The 16605-nt window shown below is 37.4% G+C and overlaps 1 protein-coding gene across 1 annotated transcript in view; it reads left to right on the top strand.

The window, feature by feature from the left end:
- Positions 1-15810, top strand: part of TET2 (tet methylcytosine dioxygenase 2) — a 135650-nt gene extending 119840 nt beyond the window's left edge. The window contains exons 9-11 of the mRNA XM_040237533.1: positions 5777-5914; positions 8661-9015; positions 10999-15810. Coding sequence (XP_040093467.1) covers positions 5777-5914; positions 8661-9015; positions 10999-12494 — 1989 coding nt within the window. The 3' untranslated portion in view covers positions 12495-15810. The remainder of the gene's footprint in view (positions 1-5776; positions 5915-8660; positions 9016-10998) is intronic.
- The last annotated feature ends 795 nt before the right edge of the window (positions 15811-16605 follow it).

Below are 16605 nucleotides of genomic sequence, written 5' to 3'. Positions count from 1 at the left end.
TGGAGAAGACTCTTGAGAGTCCCTTGGATTGCAAGGTGATCCAACAAGTCCATTCTAAAGGAGATCAGCCCTGGGTGTTCTTTGGAAGGACCGATGCTAAAGCTGAAACTCCAGTACTTTGACCACCTCATGTGAAGAGTTGACTCATTGGAAAAGACTCTGATGCTGGGAGGGATTGGGGGCAGGAGGAGAAGGGGACGACAGAGGATGAGATGGCTGGATGGCATCACCGACTCAATGGACATGAGTTTGGGTGAACTCCAGGAATTGGTGATGGACAGGGAAGCCTGGCATGCTGAAAATTCATGGGGTCGCAAAGAGTCGGACACAACTGAGTGACTGAACTGAACTGAAGAAGACATCAGACCCATACTGAACTTCTTGAGATGAAAAACATATAATATCTGAATAAAAAATACAGTAGATGGAATTAACAGCAGATTAGTGAGCTTGAATATGTGGTGATAGAAATGTCCCAATGTGAAAGAGGAAAAGCAAAACTGAAAAATAAAATGAATTGATCGAATGCCTATGGCACAGTATTATTACCCTAATATGTATGTAATTAGAATCCCAGAAGGAGAACAGAGAATATTTTAAAATATAATGGCCAATTACTCACACAATAAACCCATTGATCCCAGAAGAAGCTCAGCAAGCCCCAAATAGAGGTTGTGTGTGTGAGGGAGGGAGATTAACAAAGAATGCTACATAAAATCACATTAAAATCAATAACATGAAGAGCAGATGGAGGAGGGGAAAGAAAAGACTATGTATAGAGAAAAATGATAATAGACATAGAAAAATGCAAGAAAAAAAGATAGAAACATTTTTAAAGTACTGGGAAAAAAAATAAAACTATCAACCTTGAAATCGGTAAAGACTCTAAAAACTGAATGCAAAATAAAAAATTTTTTTCAGACATACCAAAGTTGAAATAATTTGGCACCAGCAGACTAACACTTCAGAAATGTTAAAGGAAGCCCTCTGATAGAAAAATACTAGATAGAAATCTGGATTGACAAAAAGTAATGAAGACATCAAAAATAGTAGATATTTAAGAAAAAAAGACTTTTTCCCCTTATTTAAAAATTTTTCTTTAAAAGATAATTTGCTATTTTAAAATATATTTAAAATGTAATTTAAGGCTCATAACATGTAAAAGTGCAGAAGCTGGGGAATTGGAAATATATGGTTGTAAGATTCTTATATATGGAATAATATAATACTATATGGATAAACTATTGCACTGCACTATAAACTTTAAAGTAAGCAGCCACTAAAAAAAAAGGGTATAGTCCCCCAGTAAAGAGATGAGAATAGAATCCCAAAGCATTTTTAAAAATATGGAACCAAAGATAAAACAAATATAAAACAAATAGCATATGGCATATTTAATCCTAGCAATATTAAAAAACCACATCAAAAGTAAATTTTTTTACCATTCCCTACTTAAAAGGTAGAGCTTGTGATACTGAATAATCACACTCATGTAAAACAGTTATGATTTTAAAAAAACAAGAACCAAGAAATATTGTACTAATGTCAATCAAAAGCTGGAGTGATATTAATAGCAAGGTAGATTTCATGGCATAGAATATTATAAAGATCATTTCATAGTGATAAAAAGGTCAGGTTAGCAAGAGAACATAATCCTAACTATGCATATAATAAATAGCTTCAAATTATATTGAACAAAAACTGATAGAACTAAGAAATCTCCAACCGCAATCAATTTTCAGTATATCTTTCTCAATGACTGTTAGAACAAGTGGACAGAAAATTAATAAGGGAACAGAAGACTTGAACAGCACTTTTAACCAAATTGATGTTATTGACATGTATAAAACTCCCCACACAATGACAGAGTACGTTAATTTCAAGTGTACAAGGATGATTTACCAAGATAATAGTTTGGTGACCGGAATATTAACTAATCAGTAAATTTAAAAGTCACAAAGTATGCTCTCTGACCCTACAAAGTAAAAATCACAAATCTCAACAAAGAAACTATTTCAAACTGAATGAAAATGAAGATGTGGCATTGAAATTTGTGGGATGCAACTATGAAGCCTTACTTAAAGATTTATAGCATCGAACAGTTATATCAGAAGAGTATAAAGCCTCAAATCAGTGATCTTCTACCCTATGAAACTTGGAGAAAAGGAGCACTTTTAGCCTTATAAGAAACAGAAGGAAAGAAAAGCAGAAGTTAAGAACAGGAATCAATAAGATAGAATGCACAAAACAAAATATATCAGTGAAGCCAAAAACTATTTCTTTGAGTCAGTTTAATCAAGAAAAAAATAGAAGGTACAAATTGTCAATATCAAGAATTAGAGATGAGAAATCACTGTAGATCCTACAAATTAATAATAGAAAATATTATCAAAACTTTATGAAAATAAAATCAATGACTTAGATGAAATGAACAAAGTCCTTAAAAGGTGCAAATTACCAAAGCTTAAAAAATAAATAGGACATGGAAGAAACCTAGATGTCCATTGACAGATGAATGGATAAAGAAGTTGTGGTACATATATACAATGGAATATTACTCAGCCATAAAAATGAACACATTTGAGTCAGTTCTAGTGAGGTGGATGAACCTAGAGATTATTACACAGAGTAAAGTAAGTCATATACATTACCATGTGTAAAATAGATAGCTAATGGGAAGTTGCTGTATAGAGCTCAACGCAGTCCTCTGTGACAATGTGGAGGGCTGGGGTGGGTGTGGGGTTGGGGGAGGGTGGGGATATATGTATATTTATGACTGATTCACATTGTTGTATGGCAGAAACCAACACAATATTCTAAACCAATTATCCTCCAATTAAAAATAAATTTAAAGAAAGAAAATAAATACCACAAATACTTCTGTGTCTATTAAAGAAATTATAAGTAAAAACTTTCTCAAAAAGAAAACTCCAAACCCAAATGATTTCCCCCTTACAAATTTCACCCATTATTTAAGAAAGAGATACTCATGGAAATTCTTCTAGAGAATAGCAAAGGAGTAAATACTTCCCAATTCCTTCTATGAGACTGGAAATATCCTGATACTAAAATCAGACAAGGACATTAAAGAAAAAATAAAATCCAATGATCTTCATGAATATTAATATGAAAATTCTTAACAAAATTTCATGCAAATACATCCAATACTGGTATAAAAGGAATAATACATCATGATCAAGTGGAGTTTATTTCAGGAACAGTTAGTTCATTTAACAGTCAAAGATCAATCAATGTGATTCACTGTATTAACCAACATATTAGAGGAAACAATATCTCAGCAGAGAAAAGGCATTTGACAAGATTTAACATCCATAGAAGGAAAATTTCTCAGCCTAATAAAGGGCATAGATGAAAAACCTAAAGCTAACATGAGTAATGGTGAAAGACTGAAAGCTTTCCCCTAACGACAACTAAAGTGCTTAGTGTTTTTACGGCATGGCAGCAAGCTAAAGAAGCATTTCACTCCTTGACTTGTTCAAGGTGGAATTGTAATTTGCTTTACTCTATTTTGTGACATGAAGCTTCTTAATGTTATTTTGTGATAAAAAGTGAGTCTTTGCTCAGTTCTGTCTGACTCTTTGCGACCCCGTGGACTATAGCCCACCAGGTTCCTCTATCTGTGGAATTCTCCAGGTAAGAATACTGGAATGGGTTGCCATTTCCTCCTCCAGGGCATCTTCCTGACCCAGAGACTGAACCTGGGTTGATCTGCATTGATCAAATCTGCACTGGAGGCAGATTCTTTACCACCTGAGCCACCTATCCATTTTGTGTTGGGATCATGCCTGTTATCTAAGGTAGACCTTTGACATCTGTGAAAAATCAATAAATGGAAAGCTAAAATTAAAAAAACAAAAAAATTACCCAGAATAAGAAAAGGATGGCCATTCTTACCACTTCTAGTTAACACCTTTCTTTTAGCTTCTCAACTAGGTTTTACTGTTTGTTGACAATGTTCTCTGTGCCACATTTATAAACATAAGTTTAATATACAGTTGTCATACAGTAATAAAAATAAATACATAATTCTTTATCAAATGGATGTTTGCTTAATAAAATTCAAGATAGGTTTTCAATTTTCATCTTGGCAGCAAGCTTGTTGTGGCATCCTAATTTTTTAAATTGAGGTATAGTTGATTTACCACATGAGTTTCACATGTACAACACAGATATTCACAACTATTAAAGATTATACTTCATTTATAATTACTGTAAATTTTCAGCTATGTTCCTTGTGCTGTATAAATATCCTTATAGCTTATTCTATTTAACATCTAACTGGAAATTTTAGACAGTGCAGAAGGCAAGGATACAGATTGAATATGAAGGAATAAAATTGTCCCTTATTTGCAGACAACATGTGTCTCTACATGGAAAATTCCAAAGAATCTACCAAAAAACCTCCTAGAACTAATAAATGGCTTACAACAGTTGCAAACTATAAAAATCAATTATATTTTCTATACACTAGCAATAAACAATTAAAAATTGAAATGAAAACCAAGAGCATCAAAAATGAAATCCATAGATACATATTTGACAGAACTGTATAAGACCTATGCACTGAAAACTACAAAACACTGCAGAGAGAAATTATAGAAGACCTAAATAACTGGAAAAATATGCAGTGTTCATGGATCACAAGACTAAATATTATTTGTCAGTTCTTCCCAAATTAATCAATGGATTCAGTACATGACCTACCAATGTCTTACCAGGTGTTCTGAAGGAATTGACAAGGTGACTCTAAAATATATAGAGAGAAGTGTAAAGAATCCATAGTTGTCAGTTTTTTAAAGACCAAAATATGAATATTTATACTCCAGGATTTCAAGATTTACTACAAATGTACATATACTAGTAATCAAGACAGTTAGTTATTGGCCTACACACACGCCAGTACACTATTACATAACAAAAGATCAGGACAGATAGTCTGGAAATAGATTCAACATGTACGGTCAAGTGATTTTCAATAAAGGCAATTCAATGGGATAAGTACAAACTTTTTTTGCCCACTGGTGTTTGAACAGTTGAATATCCATATGGAAAAAAAATTCTTTGACTCTTATTCTCACACCCTGTATAGAAATTAACTCAAAATGGATCCATTTGTATAAAATTCTAGAAAATGCAAACTAATCTCTAGTGACAAAGCCGATCAGTAGTTTGTGCTTGAGAAGAAAGTCATGTGGCTCAGCTGGTAAAGAATCGACCTGCAATGTGGGAGACCCCAGTTCAACCCCTGGATTGGGAAGATCCCCTGGAGAAGGGAAAGGCTAGCCACTCCAGCATTCTGGCCTGGAGAATTCCATGGACTCTATACTCCATGGGGTCGCAAAGAGTCAGACATGACTGAGCAACTTTCACTTACTTACTTACTGGAGAACAAAGTAGGAGGCATGAAAGTAAAGAGGCATGAGCAAACTTTGGGGAATGATGGATATGCACATTATTTTGTTTGTGGCAATGGTTTCACATATATATAGTGTACTGTTTGATATATATTATATAAACAGCATATATTTAAAGTATAAGTCAATTATACCTCAACACTGTAAAATAAAAACTTTACTATGTCAAACCACTTGCCCCATTTCGCCTCACTCCATTGTGTTTTGGGATATAAAATATAATACTAAGGAATTTCTTGACCTGCTCAGTATACCCATCTTAAACTTTTTTGTCAAATGTGTGCCTAAGAATTTCAGATGCCTAAGTCCTTCCCACTCATAGACACACTTCTATTTTTCAGATTGAATATGAACACAGAGCAGCAGAGTGCCGTCTGGGTCTGAAGGAAGGCCGTCCATTCTCAGGGGTCACCGCATGTTTGGACTTCTGTGCTCATGCCCACAGAGACTTGCAGAACATGCAGAATGGCAGCACACTGGTAGGTGGAGCTGAGGACAGGCTAGCGGCATGTGCTCCTGAAGAGGAGAGGATGGAAGCTAGCAGCATTTAATGAAAGTAATCTGCTTCCTGCAGATGTCATTGTAGCGACCAGTGTCTTCATGAATGATTGCTGTTGCAAGTGACCTTATTTGGCATAACTAGTACTCGTATAACAGGTTGGCATATCAGTGGAAAACTGTTGAGAAGTATGTGAAAATCATGAAAATTCTTGGTGCTAAACTGGTGACTAAACATTGCTAGCTATAACTGGATAGCTTTCAGAATTTAGTATCAAATATCGGGTAAGTTATAATCAGTTCAGCAAAAAGTCATACACAAGCCAAGATACCAGTCTAACTTACATAGAGAGGATGTATGAAAAATGTGTCGCCATTGTCACAGTAACTACTATAAAAGGTTCAAAGTCCAAAACCACCTATTGTAGCTACATATTACAGTCAGTGAAATGAACTGCCCTCAGTTGGAAACTTTGCTAAGGGGAGAAAATGGATCCATCTTAGGATGGAGCAATGTGTTCTATACCAATAAAACTCAGGGTGTGGCCTTGCACCTAGAGGGATGATGACCCAGGATGGAGATAAAAAATGAAAAAGCTTAAGTACAGAAACTATAAATTAATCAACCTAATGAGTCATCAGTTCGTGAGGTTCTGATGGCAAGTATATTGGAGTGGTTTGCCATTCCCTCCTCCAGAATGCCAAAGAATTGATGCCTTCAAATTGTGGTGCTGGAGAAGACTCCTGAAAGTCCCCTGGACAGCAAGGAGAGCAAACCAGGCAGTCTTAAATCAACCCTGAGTACTCGTTGGCAGGACTGATGCTGAAGCTGAAGCTCCAGTATTTTGGTCATCTGATGCGAACAGCCGACTCATTGGAAAAGTCCCTGATGCTGAGAAAGATTGAGGGCAGAAGGAGAAGAGGGCATCAGAGGATGAGATGGCTGGGTGGCATCACCAGTGCAATGGACATGAACTTGGGCAAACTTCAGGAGATGATGAGGGACAGGGACACGTGGTCTTCTGCAGTCCATGGGGTCGCAAAGAATCGGACATGACTGAGCGACTGAACAACAGTGAGTCATCAACATGAATATAAGTGTAACTGAGGAAGATGAGACCTAACGTGGAAAATATAAGGCAGGCACTATAGTTCTATTACAGAGGAGAAAAGAATTCACAGAGGTAGTAGGCAGTAGAAGTAATTTGAGGAAGCTGGTGTGAAATTTTTGTTGAAAAGCAGAGAAGGTACTGATTAATACCTATAATTTAGAGCAGGGGTTGGACACTTTTTCTGTTAAAAAGCTTTGCAGGCCACATAGGATCTCTGTAATGTTCTTTGGGTCCCTCCCAATAAAAAGTTCTTTAAAAATGAAAAAAAAAAAAATCTTAATTCAGTGGCCATACAAAAAACAGGCTGTGAGGCAGATTGGCCACTAACCCAAGTTTGCTAACTTCTGATCCAGGAGAACAAACACGAGGCTTATCATCTACAATATCTTATATCATCGCTAATCAGGTATTGAACATCTGCTCATTTGGAGGCTCTGCTAGATTCTGGGGATTAGGGGAAATAAATGATAGATGGAGCTATAGTTGGTCCTGAAGATAATCAGATTCCTCTTCAGCAAGGAGATGGAAAGCAGGCAGAGGAAGAAAAAGTTTTCAAGTGGAGGGGAATTTACCTCTGATAGACTGCAATTTCTATGTAGTTAGATGGAAAGCTGCACAAGACAAGTAGAAGTGAGTAGGAATAAATTGTGGGAAAAGGTGACAGATGCTCAGAGACAAGGATTTGGGATGACTTCTGTGTACCATTTTAACACCATCACACGTTAAACTTATTTACAAACATAAATCTAACCATCACATTCCTTTCAAGCATATCTCTCAATGATTTTTATGTTACCTTGGATTTTAAATAACTGTGGTCACATTTTCTCTGTTAATTAAAAGCATTCAATACTCAAAGCTAGTATTTCAAAACCAACAAACAGTCTTTCAAAGCCAGTGTGATTGTGGCCAACCAAAGAAAAAAAAAGTACCATCAAGTTATCAGAGCAGCAGAAGTAGCTTTTTTCCTTTTTAGAAAAGAAATGAGAAAGAAGAGAAACAGTAAGTTAGATTTCACAGAGTATAGAGGAGAGAAAAGAAACGTGGAAACAGCATTAAGTTACATATGAATCAAATCTTCAGTTTTACATTATTTAGATTTCACCTTGGTATCTGGTGCAAATTTCCTAAACACAGTTAAGGAGAGTTAGGTGTGAAGAAAGATGTGAAATTTCTTTGTGCACAAAAGTATGAAATGAGGCGAATGTGATATTACCAAAAACAGAGGAAGTCGTTTTGGTGGAGGAAACTTGTAGTTTCTTTTTTGAAGAGGCTTCACCTCTAGCACATCTATTTTGTAAGTGTGAAAAGTGGAAGATTGCTACACTTTGGGTACAGTACAGTTTCTTCCCTTAGAAATGTCTGTGAGGAACAGGGTCTCTACAGGTAACAATTCCTGATAGATTAAAAAAAAAAAAAAGAACATGAACTTATTTATCTTGATGTACCATTTTGATGCAGTCTTCATTAATAACAGACAAACATGGTTTTATGGTAACAAACCAATCTGGTCCAGTAGGCCAGCACCATGAATCTAAATACCGAGGGGAAACTTACACACAGCAGCTTTCATTTGGACTGAATCTGAAGCTGTGCTCTCTTACTTCCCTGCCAGGTATGCACCCTCACTAGAGAAGACAATCGAGAAATTGGAGGGAAACCTGAGGATGAGCAGCTCCACGTTCTGCCTCTCTACAAAGTCTCTGATGTTGATGAATTTGGCAGTGTAGAAGCTCAGGAGGAGAAAAAACGAAACGGCGCCATTCAGGTACTGAGTTCTTTTCGGCGGAAGGTCAGGATGTTAGCAGAGCCAGTCAAGACGGGCCGACAGAGGAAACTAGAAGCCAAGAAAGCTGCAGCTGAAAAGCTTTCCTCTTTGGAGAACAGCACAAATAAGAGTGAAAAAGAAAAGTCAGCCTCATCTCGTCCAAAACAGACTGAAAATGCAAGCCAGGCTAAACAGCTGCCAGGTAAATCTAACGTGAAGCGCTGTAGATTCATGTGTTAGATGACACATTTTAAAAGTGAACATTGTTGATTTTGGAAGATTAAGTTCAGCCATGGTCTTCATTCCGTACCAGAATTTTCTCTAAGGTAGCAAGGCCCAGGCTTTGTTCTTGAAGATGTAATGAGATGTTGCACCATTAGCCCCAGTTTGAGGAAGAAGTTTGGATTTTATTTTCTAATAAATGGCAGAGTTTTATGGTAAGTGACGTGGTGAAATTAGAGTTATTAGCAATGACTGGCAAGCCGAATTGGAGGTGGAGTAACTAATAGCTTGGAGACAGATGCAGTCAACCGAGAGGGAGATAATAAGAGCTTGAACTTTGGTGTAGTGAAGATGATAGAAGCAAATTCTTCCAAAATGATTATCAATACATCAGTGACAAACCATTAGAATGAAGGAGAAAAAATAGTTAAGGATGATTCTAAAGTTATAAGCCCAGATAATAGTACTATTTATTGAGATATGGAAGGGGAAGGGCAGGAGAATAGGGTACTTTTCCTTAGCCAGGTTGAGTCTGAGGTATGCAAGGGGGCTCCACATATAGTTCTTTATAAAACTTTTATCCATCAAAATAGATCACATCTATAGTTATAGCAATAGAGCATTATTTATCAATGCTAAGTGAATATTCTTTCTAAAGCTTCTCACTTTATGACTATATTAATACTCTAAAAAATAAAATCATACAAATGTTGTCCATATCCAAATTTAAGAGATGGTATTGACCTAGCCAGAAACAAAAGAAAAATGTATATCTTTTGCGTTAGTATCCTGCTTTACTTGGAACCACCCATCTCTGCTTCACTAAGTCAAATCTCCCTACTGATTGATTTGTCTCTGAATCTCAGAGATAAAACTAAGTAATTTAGAATCATATGTCAAAGATGTTTAATAAATATTTGTTGATACGTTGATTTACACTAAGTAAATCCGATCCACTCCCTGATAGCTCCTTTAAGTTAGCTGTATAGTATAATCAGTAAGAACTTTGCATGTAGTTCCTTCTAACTGGCCTCTGCAGTAGTCATTTCAGTTTTCAGAACTGCCATTGCAGCTCCATTTATCTGTTCTGATCTCATATTACTTTTTTTTTTTTTGCTTAAGTGAAGTCATGAAACAGAAGTGTGACTTTTACCAGTTTCACATACAAAGCTAAAAGTTTCTTTAAAGTTCTATCTATAACTGTGAATTTCCTTCCTGGAAAGCATGCTAATGAAATAGAGTTTGCCAACTGTATAAAGTGTTTTGGATATTTAAATGAATACTTTTTTTTTTTTCCCTCATAGCATTGCTAAATCTTCCATAACAAATTTTCCTACTCCTTTACCCATTTAACATTGTTTGCCAGGCAATGGAGAAATAAAGTGAAATGAGACAGGATCCTTTCCCTCAAGGAACTGCTTTACAGTGAGGTGAAGAAAGAACTAAAAATGGATAATTCCAGTATCCATTATATAGTATCCAGGATATTATGACTATTGCTTTATGTGACTTATGTTTGCAGTGACTATGACCAAGAATTACAAAAGCACTAGAAGCTGGCTTTAGAGAAGGCTTCCTTGAGGAAGGGATGACTGCGTCAAGAAGGGCAGGGAGATGGGGAGGATGGACAGGGCACTTCAGTAGGCAGTGTGGCGTGTTCAAAAGCACAGAAGCTCTGGAGCACGTGGTGCCCTCAGTGGAATGGCTTTTGGATGTTTTATTACATTTCCCACCATTCACCCAGTTGTACTGTTATGGATTCTGCCATTTTGTCTCTAACGCTTTAGACACACAAAACTATGCGAGACAGTGATTAGAGAGCTCTGATGTTACTCTCGTCCTTGTTTGATGGGTCTTGCATAATTCTAGTCCTGGTTCTCACTTGCATGTAAACATCCTCACTGGCCTTCATAAAATGATAATCAAGCATATTTGTCCCTGCTCTCTCTTATCCTGTCCACAGAACTTCTGCGACTTTCAGGACCAGTCATGCAGCCATCCCAGCAGCCCCAGTCCCAACCCCAACTGCAGAAACAACTTCCACAGCCACAGAAGCAGCCGCCACAGCTGCAGCGACCTCAGCAGCAGCCCCTGCAACAGCAGCCACCTCACCCCTTAACTAATAACTCTCAGTCAGAGTCGGTCAGCTCTTACTCTTCATCTGGATCCACCACTCTGTACATGAGACAGCCCAATGCAATGAGCCCTTATCCAGGCTCTTCGCACACTTCAGATATTTATGGAGGTGCCAACCCTGTGAACCTCTATTCCACCTCATCCCAAGCTGCAGGTTCCTATTTGAATTCTTCTAATCCCGTGAGCCCCTACTCTGGGCTTTTGAATCAGAGTAACCAGTATCCATCATATCAATGCAATGGAAACATATCAATGGACAGCTGCTCCCAATATCTGGGCTCTTATTCTCCCCAGCCTCAGCCCATGGATCTCTATAGGTATCCAAACCAAGACCCTCTGTCTAAGCTAAATCTGCCACCCATCCACACACTTTACCAGCCAAGGTTCGGAAACAGCCAGAGTTTTACTTCTAAGTACTTAGGTTACGGAAACCAAAATATGCAAGGAGATGCCTTCAGCAGTTGTACTATCAGACCAAATGTACACCATGTAGGGGCATTTCCTCCTTATTCCACGCATGAGATGGATGGCCACTTCATGGGAGCCACCTCGAGATTACCACCCAATTTGAGCAATTCAGACATAGACTATAAAAACGGTGAGCATCACCCAGCTTCTCATTTAATCCATAACTACAGTGCAGCTCCGAGCATGTTCAACAGTTCCCTTCATGCTCTGCATCTCCAAAACAAGGAGAACGACATGCTCTCCCACACAGCCAATGGCTTATCTAAGGTGCTTCCGGGTCTTAACCCTGAGAGAACTACTTCTGTGCAGGAAGGCTTGCCCAAAGTACAGGAGGCTGGCAGTCAGGAAAAGCAGCCTTCGGCCGCCGAGGACAATGATGAGGTCTGGTCAGACAGTGAGCAGAGCTTCCTGGATCCTGACATCGGAGGAGTGGCTGTGGCTCCAACTCATGGGTCAATTCTCATCGAGTGTGCAAAGCGGGAGCTGCACGCCACAACCCCTTTAAAGAATCCCAACAGGAATCACCCCACCAGGATCTCGCTTGTCTTTTACCAGCACAAGAGCATGAATGAGCCAAAACACGGCTTGGCGCTCTGGGAAGCCAAAATGGCCGAGAAAGCCCGTGAGAAAGAGGAAGAATGTGAAAAGCATGGCCCGGACTATGTGCCTCAGAAAACCCACGGCAAAAAGGTGAAACGGGAGCCCACTGAGCCGCATGAACCTTCTGAACCCACTTACCTGCGCTTCATCAAGTCCCTTGCTGAAAGGACCATGTCCGTGACCACAGACTCCACAGTAACTACATCTCCATATGCCTTCACTAGGGTCACGGGGCCTTACAACAGATACATGTGATGTCGCCCCTGGAGTTGGTTACCTCATTTGAAAAGACCACAACCAACTTGTCCGTTAGTGTAGTTCTCATGACGTGGGCAGTGGTGAAAGGACACAATAATCCTGACAAATGTGGTGGGAGGAACCTCGGCTCACCAGCAAAACAAGAGGTCATCTTACCATAGCACTTAATTTCCACTGACTCCTAAGTGGTCGCAGATGGAATCTAGGCAAAAGACCAAAGCATTCTATGCAAAAAGAAGGTGGAGAAGGAAGTGTTCCACGATTTACATTTTTAAACACTGGTTCTATTACTGGACGAGACGATATGTAAATGTGATTCCCTACCCCTTACAACTCTACACATCTGTGACCACTTTTAATAACACCAAGTTTGCATAGTCATGGAACACAAATCAAGTACTGTAGTATTACAGGGGCAGGAATCTTAAAATACCATCTGGTGCTGAATATACAATGTACTGAAATACTGGAATTATGGCTTTTAAACATGCAGTTTTTACTGTAATCTTAATATTAACTTTTATTTATCGAAATAGCTACAGGAAGCATGAATAGACAGCAAAACACTGAATTAGTTTGGATGTTCTAAGAAATGGTGCTAAGAAAATGGTGTCTTTATCAGTTGAAAATTTAATGCCTTTATATCATCAAGATGCTATCAGTGTACTCCAATGCCCTTGAATAATGGGGGTACCTTTTCATTCAAGTTTTTAATCTTAATTACCTATTCTTACACAAGCTTAGTTTTTAAAATGTGGACATTTTAAAGGCCTCTGGATTTTGCTCATCCAGGGAAGTCCTTGTAGGACAATAAACATATATATGTACATATATATATACACATATGTATATGTGTACAAACATGTATATCTATAAATATTTTAAATGGTGTTTTAGAAGCACTTTGTCTACCTAAGCTTTGACAACTTGAACAATGCTAAGGTACTGAGATGTTTTAAAAAAAAAAAGAAAAAAACGTTTACTTTCATTTTAGAATGAAAAGTTGATTTTTTTAAGGAAAGCTTTTAAAATATTTTTGCTTTTAGCCATGCATCTGCTGATGAGCAATGTATCCATTTTTATTACAGCCAGTTACATCCAAAACGGGGCTTACTGGATTCAAGGGAATATATTAGTCTACAAAACACATGTTTTCTGGTGCTCATCTTACATGCTATACTGTAAAACAGTTTTATACAAAATTGTATGACAAGTTCATTGCTCAAATATGTAGAGTTTTAAGAATTTTCTATTAACTGCAGGTAATAAATAAAAGCATGCTACAGACTCAACAAAGCTAGTTCACTTAAGCCAATGCTATTTTATGGATCTGTATGGTTCCCTTTGGCGAACCAAATGGCAGTCTGCCTTTGTGTTGATAATTGTACATTTTAATGTTGTCATTTCTTAGCTTAAGTGTCCTCTTTACCAGAAAGATTGAGCAGACTGATGACTGTGTAAGATGAATAAACAGGGTTAGTTCCATGTGAATCTATTAATTAAAAAAAATTTAAAAACAGGCAGCTGGTTTGCTGTGGTGGTTTTAAATCATTAATTTGTATAAAGAAATGAAAGAGATGTATAGTAAGTAAATTAAATTGTACACAAACTTTTTTAACGCAATGCTTTAGTATTTTAGTACTGTAAAAAGAGATTAAAATATATACATATATATATAAATATATATAGAGAGAGATTTGAAACAGAATTCACATCATGATGGTGCTACTCAACCTGCTACAAATATATCATAATGTGAGCTAAGAATTCATTAAAGGTTTGAGTGATGTTCCTACTTGTCATATACCTCAACACTAGTTTGGCAATAGGATATTGAACTGAGAGTGAAAGCTTATAGCATTGTGTACCATCATTTTTTTCCAAGGCTTTTTTTTTTTAGTTAAAAAAAAACACCTTTTTCCAATACTTGATTTCTTAGCAAGTATAACTTGAACTTCAACCTTTTTGTTCTAAAAATTCAGGGATATTTCAGCTCATGTTCTCCTTATGCCAACACGTCACCTGTGTTCATGTAAAATTGTTATAGGTTAATAAATATATTCTTTTTCAGGGATTTAACCCTTTTATTTTGAATCCCTCCTATTTTACTTGTCTATGTCCTGATGTAACTAAAACTAATCTTGTAAATCTGTTGGCCATTTTTATTGTAAAGAAAAGCATTTTAAGAGTTTAGAAAATCTTTTGACTGTTTCAAGCAGAAAAAAATTACATGAAAATAGAATGCACTGAGTTGATAAAGGGAAAATTGTTAAGTCAGGAGTTTGGCAAGTGGCTGTTGGCTAGAGTCTTTAACTCTCTAAATAAAAGATGTTTTGACCCTGTAATCAATACAGGTACAGATCCACAGGACTTTTCTACACAAGCAAACACTTAGGGGGATGGTGTGCAATCAACTGTACAATTATGTCTTAGTCTGTGTACATTTTTGCTTACTAACATTTCAAATAAACTCTTAATCAATGGAGGCCTTTGAGTTTTATTGGTCAAATCTTAATGGATTTTTTTTTGGGGGGGGGGTCAAAACATGGCTTTTGTCTTAAAAAAAACTTTTTTTTCTCTAGTTTTTGGCTGTGACCCTTTACAAGCATTTCAAGATCATTTGCTTTATATATGTCAAACTGCATGATTTGAATGTTTTGCATATGCCATGTATCTAACCCCAAACATTTGGTTACTACATGCACATTTGTTGGTTTTGAGTCAACCATCCCTAGATGATTTGGTTTCTGTACCAATCCACTGTCATTTGTCAAACTGCTGGCCAACAGCAGGAAATATAGTTTGGGGGGTTGAGGAGAGGCTAGGTAGGAAGGAGAAAAAATTAAGTGGCATATTGTAAATATCAGATCTATAATTGTAAATATCAAACCTGCCTCAGAATGAATGGAAAGCAGATCTCCAATTTGCTTATATAGGAATATCAGGTTGACTATATAGCCATACTTGAAAATGCTTCTGAGTGGTGTCAACTTTACTTGAATGAATTTTTCATCCTGATTGACGCACAGTGGTGTACAGTTCACTTCTAAAGCTAGTGGTTAACTTGTGTAGGAAACTTCTGCAGTCTGACACTAAGATAATGAGTTCTGTGTGCATTTTTCTACACTTTTTTTAAAAACTTATTTTCATGAGATGTTTGGTTTGTCTATAAAAATCTGAGGATGGTTATAAATACTGTAAGTATTGTAATGTTATGAATGCAGGTTATTTGAAAGCGTTTATTATTATATCATTCCTGATAACGCTATGTGAGTGTTTTTAATAAAATTTATATTTATTTAATGCACTCTAAGTATTGTCTTGTTGTTGAAGTTTCTGTTCACTTCCTGAATTACTGCCACCTCAGTGGGGCTGAAAAACAGTTGCTTTTTAAGGATACTTTTTAGATGGTTATTCTTAATTGTAAACTATATCTAAGGTAGCATGCAAATAATTAAGGCCAAAATATTTCTCTGATTGAATAGCTATTCAGCTGATTTTTTTTCAAGCTTACTTTTTAACCTACTCACTTTTCACGTGTAGCCAGTGTCAGGAATGGAGTGACAGCTCTTCTGAGGACCTCAGCTGACCATCCCTCCTCGTGTACAGTCTCAGCACCATTAGTGAGAGCAGGGACCCCAGAGTTGAGTTCACATTGCTTAAGTCTAAGGCCAGCCCTTTTCTCAGATTCTCATTTTCCTCTTCCTGTCCACTCTTAATGGAAAATTCCTCTCCCTGCCTATGAGACAGGCAGGCAGTGTTAGGAAGGGGAGTGGGAAGAGGTGGTCTGAGAAGCACCAGACAAACGCATGTCCACGTCCACCCCCACGTGGCTCCAGGAAGCTGGAAGCTAGGTTGCCCTCCTCTCCATCCCTTCCCTGTCATGTGAACCGCTCCTCACACAGCCCCTGTGCACTCCTGCTGAACACTTTATAGAAACGCAAGATAGAAAACAGAGTTACACGTTCTAATTACCTTGAGTCTTCCAACTACCGTCCCTACCCTTTCTGAAACTGGTAGAGAATTTGGTTCTTCATGCATTTACATCATGCATGTAGTAAAGGGAATTCTTTCTCATATTTTTCTCTCTGTCAAATAGTCATTCTTG

The sequence above is a fragment of the Oryx dammah genome, unplaced genomic scaffold, assembly GCF_014754425.2.
Source record: "Oryx dammah isolate SB20612 unplaced genomic scaffold, SCBI_Odam_1.1 HiC_scaffold_3, whole genome shotgun sequence".
Lineage (NCBI taxonomy): Eukaryota > Metazoa > Chordata > Mammalia > Artiodactyla > Bovidae > Oryx > Oryx dammah.
The sequence above is the reverse complement of the archived record's forward strand: the minus strand, read 5'-3'. Positions and strand labels throughout refer to the sequence as shown.